This window comes from Ambystoma mexicanum, chromosome 6p, assembly GCF_040938575.1.
Source record: "Ambystoma mexicanum isolate Mex_15411 chromosome 6p, UKY_AmexF1_1, whole genome shotgun sequence".
In the NCBI taxonomy this organism is placed as follows: Eukaryota; Metazoa; Chordata; class Amphibia; order Caudata; family Ambystomatidae; genus Ambystoma; species Ambystoma mexicanum.
In genome coordinates, this window is record NC_090935.1 from 1,424,899,416 (window position 1) to 1,424,920,829 (window position 21,414).

Here is a 21,414-nt window from a genome sequence, read left to right on the forward strand (position 1 = left end):
GCGCTGCAGGGCAGACATACCCCACAACCAGCTAGGCAGAGTACGCACAGGCCCCAGCAGCCTCCCGCTACTCCTTAAATACCACCTTTCCACCCCACCAGCCTGTGAGGACAGGTTTTTTGAGAAACTCCTCACGCTTATGAGGTCCCTTCAGATGGGGGTTGGGGGGCATCCTTTGGGATGTGATCAGGAACATGCTACCTGCAGTCTAGGCGCTGGCTAGCCATTCCTCCTATGGCTCCAGCACCTTTAGACCCCTGCGTCTGAGCCCAGCTGTCCACCTCAGGTCCTTCGTTTCCGGCTTCTCTGCCTCCTACAGTTCAGGTGGTTCCACACCAGTCTCAGTCTCTGGTCTCCACACCTCAGTCTTCAGCGCCCAGCCCTCCCCAGCCTGTGAGGACAGGTTTTTTGAGAAATTCCTCACGCTTATGAGGTCCCTTCCGTCACCAACCTAAAAAAAACTTGACCCAAGTTACTCCGCGTTCAACATTGATGGTAATCTATAACTGTAAATTATATTTGCCAACTTTCTACCCACCTCCTCCTCATCTTGGAAAGGAGGAAAGATTACATAGGCTGAACCCCCAAAAAGGGCTCCCAGCTTTTATAGATCAAGAGTGGCTAAAATTTGTCATAATGACCAATTATTCATTGGCTATCGAGGCCCTAAATCTGGTTTAGCTGTGACAAAATGGACCCTATCCAGATGGCTCATCCTGGCATTTGGGGGATGTTGCAGGTTAGCGGACACAGAAGGCTTGAGAGCACATTCCACAAGGTGCATGGCAACCTCTGCTGCTCTTCGGAGAGGTGTTCCACTCATAGACATTTGTGCAGTAGCCACTTGGTTGTCTGTTTTCACGTTTGTGAAACATTACTGCCTGGATGCATCTTCAGTCCCGAAGGACAATTTGGCAAAGCAGTCCTTCATTCAGACCGTGATAACAGTTGAGACAATTTAAGTTGTACTCCCACCACCAAATTATTACTGCTTTGGGAGTTTCATAAAATGAGGTATATGTGGGAGGACACAATTCATTTGAAGAACATGTTCCTTACCCCTGGTAACATTCTTTTGATTGGATGTTCCTCCCACGTAATACTCATCGCCCATCCAAGCGTACCCTGCCATAGAGTTTACGTGTCTTTACACTGTTAGCTTTCTTGGAGCCTACGGTCTATGGTACGCCTGGTCATTTCTGTACAGGAGGGGGAAAAACGGAACTGAAACTCGCGTGCGCCATTTATACTGATGATGACGCTGACAGTCGAGCGTAGGGCCACGAGGGACATCGACTCAACGAGAAGGCACACCCTACCGCCTGCTACATTTTTGCGAAAGCTGGAAGGATAATTCACATAAAATGAGGAATACGTGGGAAGAACATCCAATCGAAAGAATGTTACCAGGGGTAAGTAACTTGTTCTTCAGGCTTATTACCTAATGTACGCTCAATTAGACTAACAACTCTAGCTACTAACGTGCATCATGCTGTTGGTGGTGTAGCATTGTTTTACCATAAACTGTTGCCTATCCCACCTTACCATGACACTTCAATCCTTTGTTAGATCAGCTAGTTCGCACCTTGATGAGCTTGTAACTTTTTAGTATGCAGTTCAGGGTCTCCTCTTTCCTTCCCTTGATACTTGCCTCATGTTTCCACCCCTCAAGCATTCTTCTTTGCACGCCAACTCTTGGCGCTGACACCTCAGTCAGCTGGCTTGGCAAAACCAGTTTTCACCCTCATAGAGTGACTTTCTTTCAAACAAATATGGTCAGCTAGGGCCCACTTGAGCATATCTCGTCCATGCAACCACACGCCAACACCATCTTTTACCAGGCATCATCTGTTCTAGATACCATTGCGATAAAGCCTTTACTTTAATCGCCCTGCACATTCGTGACATCTTCTCTTGCATACCGAAAGCTAATCTCATTTAAAATTACCCATTCATGCTAACACAACCATATTCTCCCACACCACAAGTTAATTGCTGTACTGTAGCGATTTGTCTACCGGCATACCCTTTCTTCCCCTAAACAGCCTTCCTCACTGAACAGATTAAGACAATGTTGGAGGCGGGGCTAGAGGAGTAAGGAACCTGTATGCCAGTCAGACCCAGATCATGACAGAGCCGCAACAGGGGAGACTATGCAAGCCGAGCGCTTCAAATGAGGATAGAGACGCAAATTAACCAACCCTACTAACAATTTCCCTTTCTGCATACACCTCTCAAACTCCAAACCAAACACAACCAAAACCGACAGCACAACAAACCGCACAAACTTCACTACATTGCAACAAAACAAACATAGCCTGGCACAACAGTACACAACGACTACCGGCCGCAAACACCCCAGGCCCAGCCAACAGACCCACCGGGCTGAGGTTGCCAACAGCACATCACTGTTCTCTTGCACTTTTCCTGCTTCCTCCCACTAACTCAACCTCCCCTCCTCTTTCAGAGCTGCCAGAGCGCCAAGGGACCACTCCGGTGGTGATAGTGCGCGGTACAAATGTCCTTTAACATTATCAATGTGACATTTGGGTGAGGTCAATATGCCAACCCTCAGACAAGGTTTAGGTCCCGTAAAACCACTACGGTGGAGCGCAGTAAAAATATTGGCTAAATTAACATAAAACAAAAAAAATTGGTGGACTGGAGAGGTTCTTCTACAGGTTTGGGATATGACCAGCTAACACTGCATAACATGTAGTTTTGCTGCGTAATAGGGAAGCTGTGGTTGTGACGGGACCACTTTTTCGAGTTTGCTGGGTGAAAGTGTGTGCCATTATTAAAACCTTTTTCTAATTGTTGAACATCTGTATGCTGCAAGACACCCAACCGCCATGCAGCTTGCGCTATCAGGTCCCAGTTCTTCATTCTTGCAGGAGTGGAAGAGGAATCCTCTAGACTCCTTGGGCTCTTAGGCTCGCCCACTCATCTTTGATTTTAATAATTGCCGAGTTTGCAACCTTGGTGGGGGCGGGGAGGGGGGGGGTGTGAGGCAGGAAGCGATGAACTGCAAGCAAAATGCACAGCTATTTTTCAACCAGGCTATTAAAGTCTGCTAAGAGTGAATTGTAACATACTGCCATTGGTACCTGAAGGCCTTTGCTACTAGCTGAAAGGCTTCTTTAGGAAATCTGCTTTTTAAACTGGCGTTTCCTCTTGAATGTTTCTTGTTTTACCTTTCCTTTTTTCTTTGCCTTTTAATTCTGTTGCTAGTATTGTGCTTGGTTTTAGGCTCGGTTCATAACTTTCAAAATGGCCATTTATAAATATACATACGGATTGACTTACTAGCAGTTTCCTATTTATAGAACCTTTTGGGTGTGTGGATTTCATCCAATCCACCTGCACTGCTGCTGTCACCTCACACCTTCCTCTCACCATTATAGAAGTCTGCGCTTTAAGACCGCACCTTCAGCTTCTGCTCACCCGCCGCGCTGACCGGAATCGCAGATGGTAGTATGAAATCGTCAGAAACCACTAGGCTTGCTCGATGCAACACACATCTGCAGGTCCTTTACTCTTAACAGTCGCAACACTAACTCCTTTAACTTTGCGGGGGGGCATCGCGCTTATTCATGTTAGTAATTAGTAACCCTCACGCAACATAAACGGCTGCCAAAATTATCCTTTTAGTATGAACGTCTGAGATACTCGGTCAACTAATTTGTGCCTGACTTTTCAAACATTTTCTGGCACGACTATTTACATTTCTTTGCCCAAAATAACTTCTCAATCTTGTAGTTCTGGTGCTTCCTTCTTACCTCTGCTGATACCACCTTCTCTGTAAATCTTCAGATGAATTTCCTTTGTTTTTTCTTTGGAAAACTTAAAGCTCTGGAAACGGAGACCTTCACTTGTCAAGAGTTGCATAAAAGGCAGTTTAGAATCTTTGACAAGATTACTAGCTGCCTCATTGTTTCCACCCAGCCATCGGCTCGAGCAACCTCCAACTTGATCGTGAACTGGGACTATCCCTGAATACTCCTATAATAGGAAGGTTAAGGAAAATGAACCATGGCAAGTCCCCCAGAATCGACAATGGCCTCTGTCCCCTGTATCCCACTTGCATCTCATACATGCCTTGTGCACCCAGACCAGTTTCCTGGCCTGTAAACTGAGGGTTGAGAGCAAGGAGTGATAGGTCGCCTTCCCCTACCTAGAGACCCTGAGTCGTACAAGGTTATATCCAAGGTAACCTCATGTGATTTTAAGGTTACACATACCACACCTAATTCACACAAGTATATTGCTTTTTACTTTTCAATTTATTATTCAAATAATGAGTATATAAAAACAAACCTAAATATATAAAAACAAACTGTGCTAATCACTTACAATCTAACTAGTGAAGGTCCACCAGGCCTTTCAGGATGTCAAAAACCATAGTGAAAGGTAACGGGAAAGAACAGTATGTATTACTGTGAGTATGTACGCATATGATTACACGGAAGAGTCAAAATATATTGTGGTCTCCCAACTTCTAATGTATGCCTAAAAGGTTTTTTAACCAGAGTGAATGATCTAATATTATATTTTTAGTTTATTAGTCACTCTGTTTAGATTGACTTGCATTAATGTAGGGTAGCTGCGGGTTATTTAATACACGCCAGCTATCCTATTGCAATTTATTCAATATGAGAGGTAGGAATCGGCGAATACACAAGTTCCTATTAACAAGTCGACATATGTTTCGGCCTTTCTGACTCATACGGGACTCTCTCTGGTGCCGTTGGTCTGGATGTTGATAATGGCCGTCTTCAGGACAGGGGCAGATTTGTACTTTTCTGTAATAAATACTTTCCCATTAGTAGAACATCTGAGAGTTTCTCAATTTCTTTGGGTCGTATATGGTAGTAATTGTCGGCAATTTCAACAGGTTCCTACACGAATGCCATACATTTCATTTCATGCACTGTCTTTCGTGATTCAATCTTGGCGAACTGGTGAAGTATAGGAGCTTCACTTGGCTCAATTCGCAATAGTGCATGGTGAATCAGTAGACCCCGGTTTCGAACGCATGGACTATGGCTCGTGTCGAAGCCACTGCGCATCAACATCAACAAATGGAAGTGCCTTCATTTTGAATTCAGCACTATTGCGAATTGAGCCAAGTGAAGCTCCTATACTTCACCAGTTCGCCAAGATTGAATCACGAAAGACACAGTGCATGAAATGAAATTTATGGCATTCCTGTAGGAACCTGTTGAAATTGCCGACAATTACTACCATATACGACCCAAAGAAATTGAGAAACTCTCAGATGTTCTACTAATGGGAAAGTATTTATTACGGAAAAGTTCAAATCTGCCCCTGTCCTGAAGACGGCCATTATCAACATCCAGACCAACGGCACCAGAGAGAGTCCCGTATGAGTCAGAAAGGCCGAAACATATGTCGACTTGTTAATAGGAACTTGTGTATTCGCCGATTCCTACCTCTCATATTGAATAAATTGCAATAGGAAAGCTGGCATGTATTAAATAACCCGCAGCTACCCTACATTAATGCAAGTCAATCTAAACAGAGTGACTAATAAACTAAAAATATAATATTAGATCATTCACTCTGGTTAAAAAACCTTTTAGGCATACATTAGAAGTTGGGAGACCACAATATATTTTGACTCTTCCGTGTAATCATATGCGTACATACTCACAGTAATACATACTGTTCTGTCCCGTTACCATTCACTATGGTTTTTGACATCCTGAAAGGCCTGGTGGACCTTCACCAGTTAGATTGTAAGTGATTAGCACAGTTTGTTTTTATATATTTAGGTTTGTTTTTATATACTCATTATTTGAATAATAAATTGAAAAGTAAAAAGCAATATACTTGTGTGAATTAGGTGTGGTATGTGTAACCTTAAAATCACATGAGGTTACCTTGGATATAACCTTGTGCGACTCAGGGTCTCTAGGTAGGGGAAGGCGACCTATCACTCCTTGCTCTCAACGTATCAGTCTCCCATTGATAGTGCCCCCCCCCCCCCGACAACAAAAAACTGGGAGTACCCAATCTTATAACACTGTAAATTGAGGGGAAACCTGATACGCGTTAACCGCTACCATCCGAACTGGGGAAAAGGTGGGGTAGTGTGACGCAATGGTTGATTTCCTGAAGAGTTGCAGAAAAGACGAGCTGAGGCATAGTAATCCGCCACAGCATTGGGGCTTCCTCTCAAATGAGTGAGGGAGTGTCGGTTATGGCCAATAATGTCCCTTTCCCAACCTGTGATCGAGCACGGCTTGTGGTGGCAGAACTTGCCATCCAAGTATAGGGCCAGGTTGGGATATCTGTTGGCATTTCCGACTTGTCCCTCATCGTTGCTATGGTAACTCTAGTGCAACCCATGGTGCTTTGATGTAAACAAAAGGTCTATGTAGGTTGCAGCACCCTGCTCGTCTAAAATAAAAAAAATTGGAGCAAGTTTGATACTGATTTGGTTATTTATAATATTGTGTCTATACACAAGTGTTTCAAGGTGCAACCAGGCAGGGAGGGGAAAACTGGGGAGAACAAGACCAACTATCTTGCTAGGCCCAGTATCATTTAGATCGTGCAAGTGCGCAGGGGAGAAGTGTAATCGTGCCCTGGATTAAGTGTAAGGAAGGCCAAGTGGCTGTGCAAGAGGGCCCAGTGCTAGGGACTGGACCGGGGGACATCTGGTGGGAGGAGGGTGTCCTATGACTTAGGAGCACCAGGCAGCCAGTCAACGTAACTGAGCAGGAGGAAGGGAAGGATAGCAGAGGGAAGTCAAAGAGAAAAGGAGGAGGGGAAAGGTTGGCAGGGGAGAGGCCTTTAGTTTCCAGAACTTAAGGAGGTCCGGCTCAAGGCGGAGTGGCAGGGAGGCCATTCCAGAGGGAGGCACCTGCAGAGCAAAGATCTACCACCCAGTCTCTGCTTGGAGAAGTGATTCACCCGCAGAGAATTGGAAGTAGATTCACTTGCAGGGAATTGGAAGTAGACAAGCAGAGGGCTCTGGAAGGAAGGTACTTGGGAACAGAGCGTTAGAGATGCTACTGGCCCCGGCCCCCAGAAAGCCTTGTGGACGATGCAGAGGGTCTTCAACTGGATCCTTGCAACCACCGGAAGCCAGTGGAGGGATTTCAGAGGCGGAGAGATGCGGTCCTGTTTTGGAAGAGTTGCAGAGGGTGGAGGGTAGAGTTGGGTAGATTGGAAAAGAGGCTGTTGCAGTAGTCAAGCCTAGAGAGAACCATGCCTCTGGAGACGGTGTGCTTGGGAGGAAGGTGAGAAAAGGTAGAATACCTCCCAAGGAGGTGCATTTGGAAATTGGACTTTTTGGAGATGTCCGTGATGTGTGTAGAGAAGGAGCGAGTGGAGTCTAAGATGACCCCAAGTTTTTTTGCCTCACAAAAGGGTGAGAGCACAGGACCAAGGGAGGCTGTCCAGAGTGAAAGGGGGACAAGCGGGAGCCAGGCTCCCAATGAGGATGATCTCGTTCTTGCTGGCATTAAGGCAAAGATCATTAGAGGCGTACCATGCCAGAAGAACGGAGAGACTGTCTGGGATGAGCGAGGAGTGCCGCCGAGGGGAGTCTGAAAGAACTGCGTGTCATCCGCATAACACAGAGGAAAAGATGGAGATAAGGTGGGCCAAAGGGGCCAGAATGACATTGAAAACCCAGGGTGAGAGGATATATCCCTGGGGAACACCACATGGAGAGTGATGGAGAAGGACCTAAGTTGAACCAGGTCAGTCCAGGAGGCAAGAGGATAGCCATGCCAGAGCCGTGATGCCCGGGGTATCTCCGATACTGGTGATCAGGATGTTGTGCTTCACCGTGTCAAAAGCAGAAGTAAGATCGAGGAGGATGACAGAGCGAGAGGTTAGAGAGCAAGTCTTCCTGGGATGGCATCCCAAAAAACACTACCCATTTATCATGGTTCTCTCTCCATAGTCGAAAATGTCAAGCCGTCTGCAAGGTGGGCTTTGTCATGGTCTGTTTTTAACAGGACCCCAGTGCATGTAGCCGAAATTGGTTAAAATGTTTTATACTACACCAGTAGCCATTTACAGCTGCAATTAAGCCATTAACTCTGAGCAGAAAACCAACGCTGGCAAGCTACTGCTAATGGAGCAAGATCAGAGATCCCACAAAGATTTGTTTTGGGCAGGTAGTGGGTTGGAATGGCCATACTGATTGGCATGGTCAGTGGCAATCAATGGGTGGGTGCTCAAGGACTAGGTCAGGTAACTGATTTTTTTTTTTTTTTTTTTTTGTCAGCCATGCAGGAGGTCTGACCTAAATCTGCAAGTAGGTCTTTGGCCAGTTACAATTGGTAGCAGTCCAGTTTGAGTTGCTAAACCATGTCTCCTTTGCATGGGAATAAAAGCAATTTAGACTGGTTTCTGCTTGGGGATTCACTGAGGTGCAGCTTGGTGCTCCTTGTTCTAGAAAGCAAGGGCAGCTAAATACACTAGCCACTGAAGGGCTTATGCCAGGAATATTTTGCTGGATCCCTGAGGTAATCTTTGAGAGAGACCACTTGACCTACCACCAGGATCAGTCTAGATCGCCTAAAAAATGGCCTTGAATCCAAGTTTCTGCAAATGTTTTATATTCTAATTGCATGCTCAATATTGGGGAGACTCCAGATTAATTTCACAAGTTAATACCTTATATTGTGATATCCTTGCACAATGCTCAAAAAGGAAAAATGCTGTTCCTTTATCTTCTTTGCCTGTTACTTTCCAACACAAGCTATCATGGAGACTTTAAGGGGTAGGAGGCAAAATTAGTCCACTGCAGTCACTTTTCAAGGTGTGCTGTTAAAAGGAATGTTTATGAAAAATCCTACCCTAGCCTCGTTCACAGCCTGGGTCTTCTGGTTTAGGATGAGGATTTTGTGGTTTCTCTCAGTAGGAGTGTATTAATCTACATATGTCAGCGCTACTAAAGAAGCTGCTGTCCTTGTCTGCCATCTGGAGACTGAAAGACTGATATTGAGATGGTTGGCTGAGGAGGATAACTGTCGGGCTGGTCTGTCGTGAGTGCAGTAAGTAACCTGTTGGCCAGGAAACCACTGTCTGTTGAATGGGACCTCACTTGGTAAGCAACCCAGTCGTCTCAGCCTTTAGCCCATTCTCTTTAGACGTTGTTCACAAAGTACCCATCAAATACACTCTTGCCACGAAGAAAGATGCCCCATGTGCAAGTTTCATTGGCAACATGAACATAATATGCTTCTGGAGCGCAGCCTTTTACTTCCTTTCTATCCCATAACACAATTTACATAGTTTCTACAGCAAATCATGGAGATTTTTTTTTTGAAGTCGGACCGTGTTGGTGACGAAGCGTAGCGGTACTAGAGTCAAGGCTGCAACATCTTTCTCCAATTTAGATCCGTGTGTTTATGTTGGTTTTTCAGCACTGGAGGTTCAGACTCTTCACTTTGTTTTAAAAAAAAAAAAGCTCTTGTTTCAAAAACATGTACTTTTCTAAATCTACTTTCCCTACTACCAGGCTGCATGCAATATATTTTCAGGCATGTGGGTTTAAGGCCTGTGCAACAAGATATGGCCAAAAGCGTAGATTTTTCCAGCTTGAATTTATCGGTATAAGGTCCCAAGTAATGCAGTATTGATATATTGGAGAATTACTTACTTTTCCATATTTACCCTGGCTAGCTAGGGGTAAATATAATGTTGTGTAATGCACTAATGTCCCGCCACAATTTAGGCACATGCTATTCCCCTTCCCAAATTCTTTAAGTGGGTGTTACCCTACCAAATTTAAGCTTTTCTGTATTGGGAGCTTTGTAACAAGTGATGTAGAACACATTGCCATTGTACGCTTACCAGATTGTGTTTACCAGCATTGACTGCATACGTGATTGTTTAAGAGTCCTTTTTGAGGGTCAAATGAATCCTGCTACGAATTAAGTTTCCTTTTAAAAGTTGGGAAATGTACTAAGCGTAATAAAACAATACTTGAACTCTGCCTTAAACATTCTTTTATTTGTGTTTATCGCAAGCTATAGGAGCTTTGGGGCTTTAAAAAAATCCTTATCCTTCTGTGTTTGCAGCAGGGAGAGTGCAACCCATTAGATGTTATAAAACCTTAAATGTTTTGTGTTGTCGATCTCACCCCACTACTTGATCCCTCTTTACAAAGCTACTTCAATTGCTGGAAATGTACTGTGAACAGTCCCTTTGGGTATCGACATTCAACATTTTGTAAAATGCTTAATGGCTTAATTTTGTTTTCCTCACTAGGTGGAAGCTGTAGAGCTTCCCATGGACAACAAGACTAACAAGCGACGAGGTTTTTGTTTCATCACATTCACAGATGAGGAAACAGTTAAGAAAGTTATGGAGAAAAAATTCCACAACGTTGGACTCAGTAAAGTATGTTTATTTTAACTGCCCTTCAAAGTAGGTAGTGAAATGTCTTAGTACTGAGCCATAAGTAGGTTTCTTTCAGATTAACCTGTGTTGAAACGGTAGGAAGTTGCTCTTAACGGGATAAAACCTTTGTGGCTTTTGGCATTGTGCATTAATCTTGTAGCTTCCCTATTTAAACACATTATTAGTCCTGTTGCAGATCTTGATAGTGGCACTTAACTGCATTTGTTTCTTTCCTTTTCTCAAGTACGTTTTCTGGCAATAAAAATGTCTGCCTAGTGATTTTGTTCTAAAGTGTGCTCCGCGGAGTACTCTAATGCCATTTGTATACCGCCTTTTCCCATGGCTATGGCCTGAAAGAGTGTAGGTGAACGTCCTTGGAGGACTAAGGTATTGTGTTTGGTTATTTATTCAGCGCTCTTTCCCCATTTGTATGGCCTCACTGCACTTTGTGGTTGGAACACCCTCGGTGACCGTAGTCCATGTGGTGGAGGTTGTAAGAGTTTTAGATTAACTTGCTTGTGTGCATTTTCGCCGGCTTAGGACTTAAGTGGCTGGCTAGGCTCCACTAAGCAACCCAAAGGTCAGGCACGTGGGTGGGTGCTGTTGGTGTTATGCGATAGACTGCTATTGTTGAAGATTCGGTGTGTGGCCAGCTATACCAAATTTTTCTTTTCGTTGGTAGTCACTGTATGCTAGTGGCAGAGGTGTTGAGGTACGTCAGGTGTTTCAGTGTCCACGTCTGTGTGCTGCTAGACCGGTTGGGCATAGACATAGCTGCATTCTACGGTGCATGGATGTTTGGCTGTGCCTGCGGCATGTGTCCACAGACGTGCTTAAAAGGTATATGTACCGCATGCTTTGATGTAGTTTGGCTGCAGCGTCCTTTGTCCAGTGGACAGCATGGTCTCATTATTCGTGGTCTCGCTGATGTGACAGTCTGAGTGACGAGGGCGTGTGAGGTTCATTGCAGTGTGACACAGCGAATGCTGCTGGCTTCCCTGGTGTATTCGACCGGAGGAGGGTGGGGGGGGGTTTGGGGTGTTGCGCATGGGGCGGTAGTTTGTCAGGTGAGCCGATGCTAATGCTGTCCATGTTGTAGTTGGAGGAGGTGTAAGGTTTATTGTAGCGTGCCTCCACGAATGCTGCTGGCTTTCGTGTGGTATCTGTCGGGTGGGAGTGTTGTGCATGGGGCGACAGTTTGTCTAGGTTAGTTGCAGCGAATGCTGCCGGCATCACTTCTGTGATTGGTGTATAGGGATTTTGGGTTCAGCAGTGTAGTTTAGAGAGTGGGAGGAGTTGGGAAGAGACCTGTTTTTAGGGCCTTTCTGAATTTCAGGTGTTTTTCAGTGTTGCGAATGTGTAGGGAATTCCAGATCATTGGCACTTGGACATAGAAAGAGGACCCGCCCAGCCTGGAGTTGTGGGGTGAGACCACTAGACGATATGCTGTGCGAGATGTGAGATTCCTTGGTGTGGTAGGGGAGGATTTTGTCTTGAAGTAATTCCAGGCTGGTGTTTTGGATGGCACGGTGGGTGATGCACATGGCCTTAAAGGTAGTGCGTTGACCAGTTGGGAGCCAATGGAGGACTTTTAGTGTGGGGCTGATGTGTACTCCCAGGGGCTGGGGTGGGTTGGGGGGGGGGGCTTTAGGTTAATGAGCAGGCATGCAGCCGCCTTTTGGATTCTTTGCTGTTTCCATAGTTGAAACGCTGGCACGCCTAGGTAGAGGCAATTTGCGTAGTCTAGGCAGGACAGGATAATTAAGTTTATGGCGGAAAATCGTTGGAGATAGGTGAGTTAAGAGAAAATACACCTGAGAATCCGTAGATGGTTCAAGCAGGTTTTGGATACGCAGGTCGTGTTGGGTGAGGGATAGGTCTGTGTCAATGTGCATCCAAGTTTTCTTTCTCCACGTTCGAGGTTGCCAGTGCTAGTCCTAGGGATTGGGCCACTGAATCGTTTGGGGACGGAGTGCTGTTTTCCCGCAAACCAGGATTTCAGTTTTCCCAGGGTTGAGGATGAGATGGTTGGTCGTCATCCACTGGTCAATATCCATAGGCATGACTGGTCCGGACTGCCGGAACCTTGATATTTTGGGATTTTAAGGGTGATCTGGGTGGTGTTTCCTTAGTTGTAGCTGGTAAGATTGTTTCTGATGACTGTTAATCTGCTTAGAATCACATGCTGTGCATATGGTCCGGCATCCAGTGGTAACCGCATAGTATTGAATCTTGTCTTTCGGGGACCGAAAGGGGATGTCGGCATAGGCGTGTCTGTAACACTATCCCTATCGTGACGTGTGGTGTACCCAAAATCCCTCACGCGCCGTGGTCCCTCAGATTGTTTTTTCCGCCCAGATAACTGGTCGCCCTATAGCGGAGCTCTTAGTAGAGACATTGTTTATCTTTACCGAATTGTCGGTTTATTCCTCGTTGAGTTACTTCGCCCAACAAGAACATCTTCGACGAAGACTACGGGGGATTCTTCTATGGCTGTGGATTTCGGCGCCTAAGATCCGTCGGCCTGATTTTCCACGTGGTCGGGTCCTCTGGCCGACCTATACAGTAGGGAAAGTGGGGTCGGGGTGGCCATATTGTCGGTATGTCTTTCCTCCTTTCCCCTCTTTTCCCTGTTGGTCTGGTCATCCTTTCCTTTGGCTATGGAAAGGACTCCTTTTTAGATTCTGCCCCAAGTGTACGGTCAGATATCCTTGGAAGGATGAACACAGGACGTGTAATGACTGTCTTCCCCCTAGAGCACGACGAGAAGCGGTGTGCGGCGTGCAAATTCTTTCGGCCTAAGACCCTTAAGGAGTGCTGTGTAAAGCGGTGGGCCGTGTACGGTATGTCACGCGTGGAACCGCCACACCTGCTGAAAGTGACGGGGGTACTTCGGATGACCAAACGTCAGTTTCGGATGTTAGACCTCGAGGCAGACGCTTCTAGGTCCGCCATGCCCAACCCTTTAAGGCTTGACTCTGGTATTGCTACAGGGACAACACCCGGCGACAGTGGCGTACAAGCGCATCGCACTAGGCAAACAACCCCATACGCCGATTTTCGACGTCTTCGTCGAAAAAGGTGAAAGCGTCAACAGGGCTGCCAACAACTGTGCCGGTTCCCTCGGATCGTTCAGATCCAAAGCCTTCCCCGCATCCACAGAAGTGTTTTGTGACTGGACAATCTAAATCGGCTAAGGGCGCTACTTCGAAACCTACATGCCTGGAAGCGCGGGAGCCCGACGCTTCCACGGTCTCTAAGGCCTCAGTAGGCCCGAAAACGACTGCTAGGCCTCTACCCAGAAAACTGACCGCTTGGCCTCTACCCAGAAAACCGACCGCTAGGCCCTCTAGCGCCACAGAAGGTATACCTGCTGATAAATCATCAGAACCATTGTCTCACGACGATTCGGGGACTATCGAAAGCGGCATCAGAAGAATTACGGTGGCGTTGGGCCTTACTCCGGTTCCGCCTAAGGTTATGGGACAAACCTGCAGAAAAACTTTGCCGGATTGGGGTCCCGATTCTGATGACACTTACGAGGATAGTCGAGAGCCTCTCGCCGACACCCTGAGAGACTCCTTTCGATGCTGCAGTGCAGAGAACGTCGTTTCTCCTCACGTAGGTCCGTTTGGGTCCTCTAAATGGACTACAGAAAAATGTGAAGGGTGTATGGATTGGCTGGAGCAGATTATCAGTTCTTCTGATCGTCCTCCCCCCGAAAAGGCCTCGGTAGACCCTAACCTTCAAATTCAGGAAGATCAGTCTCCTGTTTTCCAACAGGAAGACGTGGTCCAGATGGACACATATAGAGACATCTATAATGAAGAAGCTTCTTTTCTGCAACACTATGAGGACCAACAGGATACTACGGACAACTGGGAGGAACCCCAGCAGGAAGGTCCGGACCCATGGACACAGCAAGATCAGGACTCTGTTTTGTGCCTAGACTCTCCTCCGGCCGCCCTGGCTCGCCAGGCCACTCCTGTAGATGACCAAATGGCATTCAACTCCATGTTGAAAAAAACAGCTGAATAATTGCCACTCAAGAGGCGGTACCTGAGCAGGATTTCGTGGAGGATATCATTAAGGTAAAACCTCCGGCGAGTCAATCCATCCCCCTCCTTTACTTCTGTTAAGAGAAGGGTATCTCCCTTGTTGGTGTCACCTGCATGATTTTGCCCTTCCCCATCCGACCCTCTATATATCAAAGGGCACGCCATCCCAGACTCACTGGTAGTGTCTACCACTTGAAAGAGAGCAGGGGGTACCCCTTGTCACGGGAGAATCACCACCAGACAAACGTGTCACGTCATCAGCTGCTTACACTATACAGTTTGCTAATAATACTACTCTATTAGCAAGCTATGCTGATGCCCAATGGAATTTGCTCCAGGAAGGCCTCCAAGAGGTTCCCAAACCCGCCAAGTCAAAGCTTCTCTCCATTGTAACGGAGGGAAGACTGGTTCACCAGAATGTGGTGAAGAACATCCTGGACACTGCAGAAACTGCAGGCAGGTCTCTTGCTCAAGGGACCCTACTGAAAAGACACCCTTTGCTGCGTACATCAGGATTTAGACCTGAGACTCAGACCACCCTCATTAATAAAACCCATTGAGGAGACTAACCTCTTCGGGAAAGCAGTGGATGAGGCTTTGGAAACGGCCAAGAAGGAGCATGAGACTAGAAGGTCTCTGCATCAAATTACACAGAAACCCTCCTCCCAGATGGGTAATAACTCTTGGCGGTCCTTTCGAGGGCAAGCCTGTGCTTGTCAAAACTACAGCACAGGTAACTTCAACACAAATCAAATATCTGGAAGCCTCACTTACTCCCCTCAAGGGGTCAGAAAAGCGGCAAGGGTAGAGGCAGAGGCCCCAGTCCCAGAGGAGCCACAGCCTCTGGTCAGAAATGACCAAGTCCAGGTCCCCTCCCGTGTCACCCCGGTCGGGGGGCGATTAACATCTTTCCTCAGGGCATGGGAGGGGATAACTTCAGACCAGTGGGTTTTAAAGATGGTCGCCCAAGGTTACTGCATGGAATTCGCCCGACCTCCACAGTTCAGACCGCCGCGCTCACGGCGCCTTTCACCGGACCATCAGGAGATCCTGATCAAAGAGGTGGAAGCACTGCTGGGAAAGGACGCCATAGAAGCTGTCCCTATTCTTCAAGTAAACAAGGGTATTTATTTAGTGTACTTCCTTGTACCCAAAAAGGATCTCACCATGCGCCCTGTTCTAGACCTGCGCCCAGCGAAAAAGTTTATAAAACCCCACAGGTTTCACATGGTAACACTGCAGGAATTGATCCCATTGCTGAAACAAGGGGACTTCATGGAAACATTGGAAAGAAGCATACTCTCATATTTCAATGTTGCCAGTGCACAGGAAATATCTAAGGTTCATGATCCAGGACAGACATTACCAATTCAAGGTACTCCCCTTCGGCATCACCTCAGTGCCAAGGGTGTTTACGCAGCAGCACACCTGCTCAAACTATCAGTCCCAGTTTACCCATACCTCGACGACTGGCTCATCACAGGGGACTCGTTCGACGCTTGTTTTTCGAACGCCCAAAAAACAGTAGATCTCCTCTTCAGCCTGGGTTTCTCAATCAACGAAAAGAAATCCAGTTTAGTCCCCAGCCAAGTAAAACAATTTCTGGGGGCTCTGATTCGGACGGAAGACTGTCTCGTCTTCCCCTCAAGCGAGAGGTTTCAGAACATGCTTTCTCAGATCCCTCAATATGTAGCCAGTTGGGAGGTGACGGTACACAAAGCCATGCGTTTGCTAGGGATGATGGCAGCATGCATATACTTGCTTCCCCATGCGCAGCTGCGCATGCGTCCCATGCAAGAGTGGCTCAACAGCCAGTGGTGTCAGGCCAGCGGAAAATGGGAAGATCTGTTAGTTGTCTAGCCAGCCCTCGTTCTCTCTACAGTGGTGGTCAAGAGAAAACCTCTTGAAGGGGGAAGACCTTCACCACCCCTGCAGTGGAAGCCACTCTCACGACAGACGCCTCTCTCACAGGGCGGGGAGCTCATCTGCTTCAGCAGACAGCACACAGTTTGGTCTCCTCAAGTAGCGTCCAAACATATAAACTTACTGGAGCTGTTAGCCGTGTTCAAAGCTTTGAAAGCCTTTCAGGTGCAACTGCAGGGGAAGACGGTGCTGATTCTAACAGACAGCACTACAGCTATGTATTACCTGAAGAAACGGGGGGAAGGGGGGCACTCGCTCTCCAGGGCTATCCAAGCTTTCCCAGAACATTTGGATATGGACTCTCAGACACAAGATGTTTCTGTTGTCCCAACATGTTCCAGGGGAACTCCACTTCTAGCAGACATACCCAGCAGAGATTTTTCTCTGCCTGAAGAATACGAATGGTGACTGCACGAAGACATTGTGTCCAACGTCTTCGCAGAATGGGGTTTCCCAGGGATCGACCTGTTCGCTACTCAGAACGCCCAATGCCAAGACTACGCCTCCACGTACTCCCAGAACCGATCCAAGGGGGAACGGTCTCTGGATAACATGGTCGGGGAAATTTATCTAAGCTCCCCCCCCCCCCTCCCCTTCTCAACAAGATAGTGCACAAGATGCACCAGGAACCAGTTACCATGATACTGGTGGCCCCCATGTGGGCCCGCCAAACCTGGTTCGCTCACCTGATGGAAATGTCCCTCTCCCCAGCAGACAAGCTACCCTGCCCGTACAACTTGTTGTCTCAGGACAGGGGGAGACCCTACACCCATGCCCACAAACTCTGAATTTAGCAGCCTGGCTCCTGAGATCATAGAGTTTGGACAGCTGCAACTCCCTCAGAGGTGCATGGACATACTCAGGGAAGCGAGAAAACCTAATGCACGTTATTGCTATGCCAGCAAATGGAAACGTTTTGTCTCTGGTCCCGGGAGGCTAGCTCAGTGGCAGCGTGCTCGCCTTGGAAGCAAGACGACACGAAGCAACACAGGTTGGATCCCCGGGTCCGCGCTTAGAAATCTCTGGGTATTTAAGCGCGTTATAACTAAGCAACTAAGACAACCACAAACAAAAAAATTCTGTAACGGCGCCTAGATGCCCATGGGCTGTGTGAGCACTTTAAAAATGCAAATAAAAATAAATAAATGGTGCAATTTCAAGGGTGTCAATCCCATTGATTGCTCACCCTCAAACATTGTGCTGTATCCAACCCACCTGTTGGACACTGGGTTAGTCTTCAATTCCCTAAAGGTTCATCTGGCTGCTCTGTTCACATCACAACAAAAGGTATCGTGGTGGAAAATACTGGTGATTAAAGCCTTTATGGAAGGGGTTAATAGGATTTATACTCGCATCTCTCACCCAGCCCCTGGATGGGATCTGAATGTGGTTTTGACAAGGCTCATGGGCGCTCCCTTTGAGCCTATGCATAAAGCAAGTCTGAAAGACCTGACTTGTAAGACAGCCTTCCTAGTGGCTATCACTTCTATCAGAAGGGTTAGCGAACTACAGGCTCTTTCTGTTCTAGACCCCTTTGTTACAGTCCACAAAGATAAGGTAATTGTGCGCACACATCCCAGGTTTGCGCCTAAATTAATCTCTCAAGTTCCATGTGAACCAATCAATCGAACTACCCACTTTCTTCCAGAACCCTACTAACATGGCCGAAAGAAGCCTTCACACACTGGATGTGCGCAGAGCAGTCCTGTTTTACCTGGAAAGAACCAAGCCACTAAGGAAGACTAAACAATTCTTCGTTTCAGCTGCTAGAGAAGGGGATCCTGTCTCTAAATCAGCTATCTCAAGGTGGATTGACAAATGCATCACACTGTTACACTCTTGCTAAGAGAGAACTGCCCTTCTAGCCTAGAGCACACTCTACTCTAGCCACTGGGGCATCCATAGCATTCATTGCAAATGTTCCTCTTGAGTCCATTTGCAAAGCGGCAACCTGGAGTTCTGTACACACTTTTACAAAACAATATTGCCTAGACACTCATTCTAGGTCTGATTCTCAGGTGGGACAAGCAGTACTAAGACATCTTTTCTCTACTGTTCCTTCTCACAACCCACCTCCAACTCCGGACACTGCTCGCTAGTCTATGCACAGCATGTGATTCTAAGCAGATTGACAAGCATCAGAAGACATGCATTACTTACCGTAATAGCATTTCTGATTATTGTATCTGCTTAGATTCACATGCACCCTCCCTACCTCCCTGCTCGGGCTGGAAGGAACATAGACGTCTTACTACTTTCCATCTTTACTCACTCACTCACTATAGCCTTGGGCTCCCTCATGGCAGAAAAAATACAATCGGAGGGACCGCTCTCGGCGCTCTAGGGATTTTGGGTACACCACACGTCACGATAGGGATAGTGTTAGACACGTCTATGCCGGCGTCCCCTTTCGGTCCCCGAAAGACAAGATGCAATACCATTGGATGTCGGACCATATGCACAGCATGTGAATCTAAGCAGATACAATCATCAAATGCTATTCCGGTAAGTAATGCATTTCATGAGCGGATGATTGCGCTCAGGGGTTTTGGGTAGAAGTTGAAGATTCCTTCTGGTCGTGAGGTGGATGTGAACTGATGGAGGTACATGATTTGCGCGGCTTCCCTTCAGATTTCAACTGTCTCCAAACTGTTGGGATCACTTTTCTCTCTTGAGATTTGTTTTTGCTCTTACAAGTTCCACGGCTTCATTGCTTCGGTGTGTTCCAGGTCCATCAAGTTATCTGTGGGCCCAAGTCATTGATCTGGCCATGCAAGACCTGCGTCTCAAAGCTTATGAAGGGGACGGTAATGCGGACTGTCTGTATTGCCTGTACCCTAACCACTCAGCGGAGAACTGCAAGATTTGCCAGGGATTCTCCCAGAAGACGCTCAAGGACTAACTGCTTCTCATTTGCTTGTTGAACAAAGGGATCTATCCGGGATTGGAGGTTGGTTCTGCCTGCAGTGGCAAGTCTTCAGGGAAGAGGTCTCCTCCATGCCAGGGCGGAGCCGGTGCCCAAGAAACCACGTCCCGGCGCATAAATGGCTTCGGATGGGAAGAGCGGTGCAGCAGCCATGGGGTCCGGGGGGGGGGGGCGCTCCAGGTACGCTGGCGCCAAGCCTGGGGTGTTGGAAGGATTAGAGTGGCTGGCCGGAGAAGTCTGGGGATCCATCACGCAGGCCCTCGTTCTCAGACAAGGATAAGTTGCGATCACATTTGTTGTCCTCGTCGAAGGAAGTAGTTGCCGAAGGACCAGCGTCCTTCACCGTCTGGGAAGGAGTCTTCAAAACGCCATTCCCGCTCCACTTCCAAGTGGTCATCTTCGCCAGCGAAGTCCTGGCCTCCAGTGGACGTCTCGATTCCGCAGACGAGTTCAATGGTGGTGTCCCCGTCGACAACTGGGTTGAAGCCGCCTGTTCCTGCAACCACCTTGATGACTGCTACGGCCTTGCTGGGAAACGCAACATTGACGACAGCCTCAGCGATGGCTGTTTCGTCAAGTGGGACTTTTGAGTTCAGCGGTTCCAATGGGGAGGGGGGGGGAGAAAGAGGTGCCTTCAGGGGAGGTGCCATGGCAGTCTGGGGCTGTTTTTTCTCTGTTGCTCCCGATGGCGATTCTCCAGCAGGATCCCATGACCTACGATTTGTCCTCTGGTCTGGAGGAGTGTCAGCAGTTCCTGGACCCTTCGGAGTTGGGCCTCCATCCACATTCGGGCAGTCTGGGGGCTGTTCCGCCGCAGTATCCATTGGTCAACCCGCACTCCCTGCTTTCCATACAGGTGCCGACTATGCTGCAGTCTCGTCAGTCAATTGGATGCGTGGCTTCTAATGCCCAAACCCCTGGTGGAGCCTTTGGGACAGCTGAGGGTGGGGGGGGGGTCCCTCGCAAGTGCGAACCACAGAAATCTCCACCGGTTCGGCCACTTCTTCCATCGCCTAGATGCATCTACCCCCCACAGGGATCAGGAAGAAGGGGAGTTGGTGGAGTCTGACCCTGAAAGTGTCCCTCCAGACATGCTCTCAACAGTGTCCCCATCGCCCAGGAGGGCGAATACGCGGTATACGGACCCAGAGGTAGATCGCCCCTCCCCCCCCCAGCAGTTCTGCACAGCCCTCGCCCCCGGACGATATGGGCGCATTTCACGTCATGATGTGGCCTTACTCCGAAGAAGTGCTGACAGTGGGGTCGATGAAGGTGAAGGCGGCCTACTAGTCAGACATTATGGCTTTTTACGGCAGAGAAATGTGGCACAGTTTGGCGCCACTGCTGGACCTACTGCCAGAGTAGCAAAGGAAGGAGGCAATGCTGCTGGTTCATGAGGGTGAAGAAGCCTCCAATCAGTTTTAATATTGCAGTGGACCTGGTGGAAGCCGGATTTAAGCAAATAATGGGGCGGCCGACGTGGTTGCAATGTACTGACTTTCGACCTGAAGTACAGCATAAAGTGGTGGACTTGCCCTGCAAGGGGGAGCAGTTGTTGGGTGAGAAAATTGACAAGGCTCTGAAGAATATGAAGGAGGATTCAGACACTGTGGGGTCCCTGCCGACGCTGCAAGGTAGGCGTGTGTTTCGTTCCTTTCAAGGAGCGTCGGGGAACACCAGGTTTGCGGGATCTCGCAACAAGGGTTACTGTTGCTCCAGCTATTCCTCTCGAGGGTTTCTGCAATCTTACCAGTCAGCTCAGGGGGCCAAGGACTATCAAGGTCAGCGGAAGAGCGGTTCCACCTCTGGTAGATGCCGCCAGTCCAAGCCCAAACAATGACCGCCACATGGGCAGCCGACTTGGAGGGAGAGTAGCACGACATTTCGATGAGTGGCGTCTCATTACGACGGACCGATGGTTACTGGATGCAGTCCAATACGGCCACTCGTAGTTCCGGCATCCTCCACTCACTATTCCACTGGTGAAGGGGTTGCAGCAACAAAAAATGTGAAATGCCAAAAGTTCTGGATGATCATGTTGCAGGAAGTTATTCGGGCGGTGCAGCCTGCGGAGTTTCTGGGGTCCTTGGATCTGGAAGATGTTTACTTCTACATCCC

The 21,414-nt window shown here is 47.8% G+C and overlaps 1 protein-coding gene across 5 annotated transcripts in view; it reads left to right on the forward strand.

Moving 5' to 3' along the window:
* The window catches only part of HNRNPD (heterogeneous nuclear ribonucleoprotein D), a 197,043-nt gene that overhangs the window by 89,529 nt on the left and 86,100 nt on the right, over positions 1-21,414 (forward strand). For all 5 annotated transcript variants that reach the window (XM_069626153.1, XM_069626152.1, XM_069626154.1 and 2 more), the window contains exon 4: positions 10,258-10,389. In XM_069626153.1, coding sequence (XP_069482254.1) covers positions 10,258-10,389 — 132 coding nt within the window. The remainder of the gene's footprint in view (positions 1-10,257; positions 10,390-21,414) is intronic.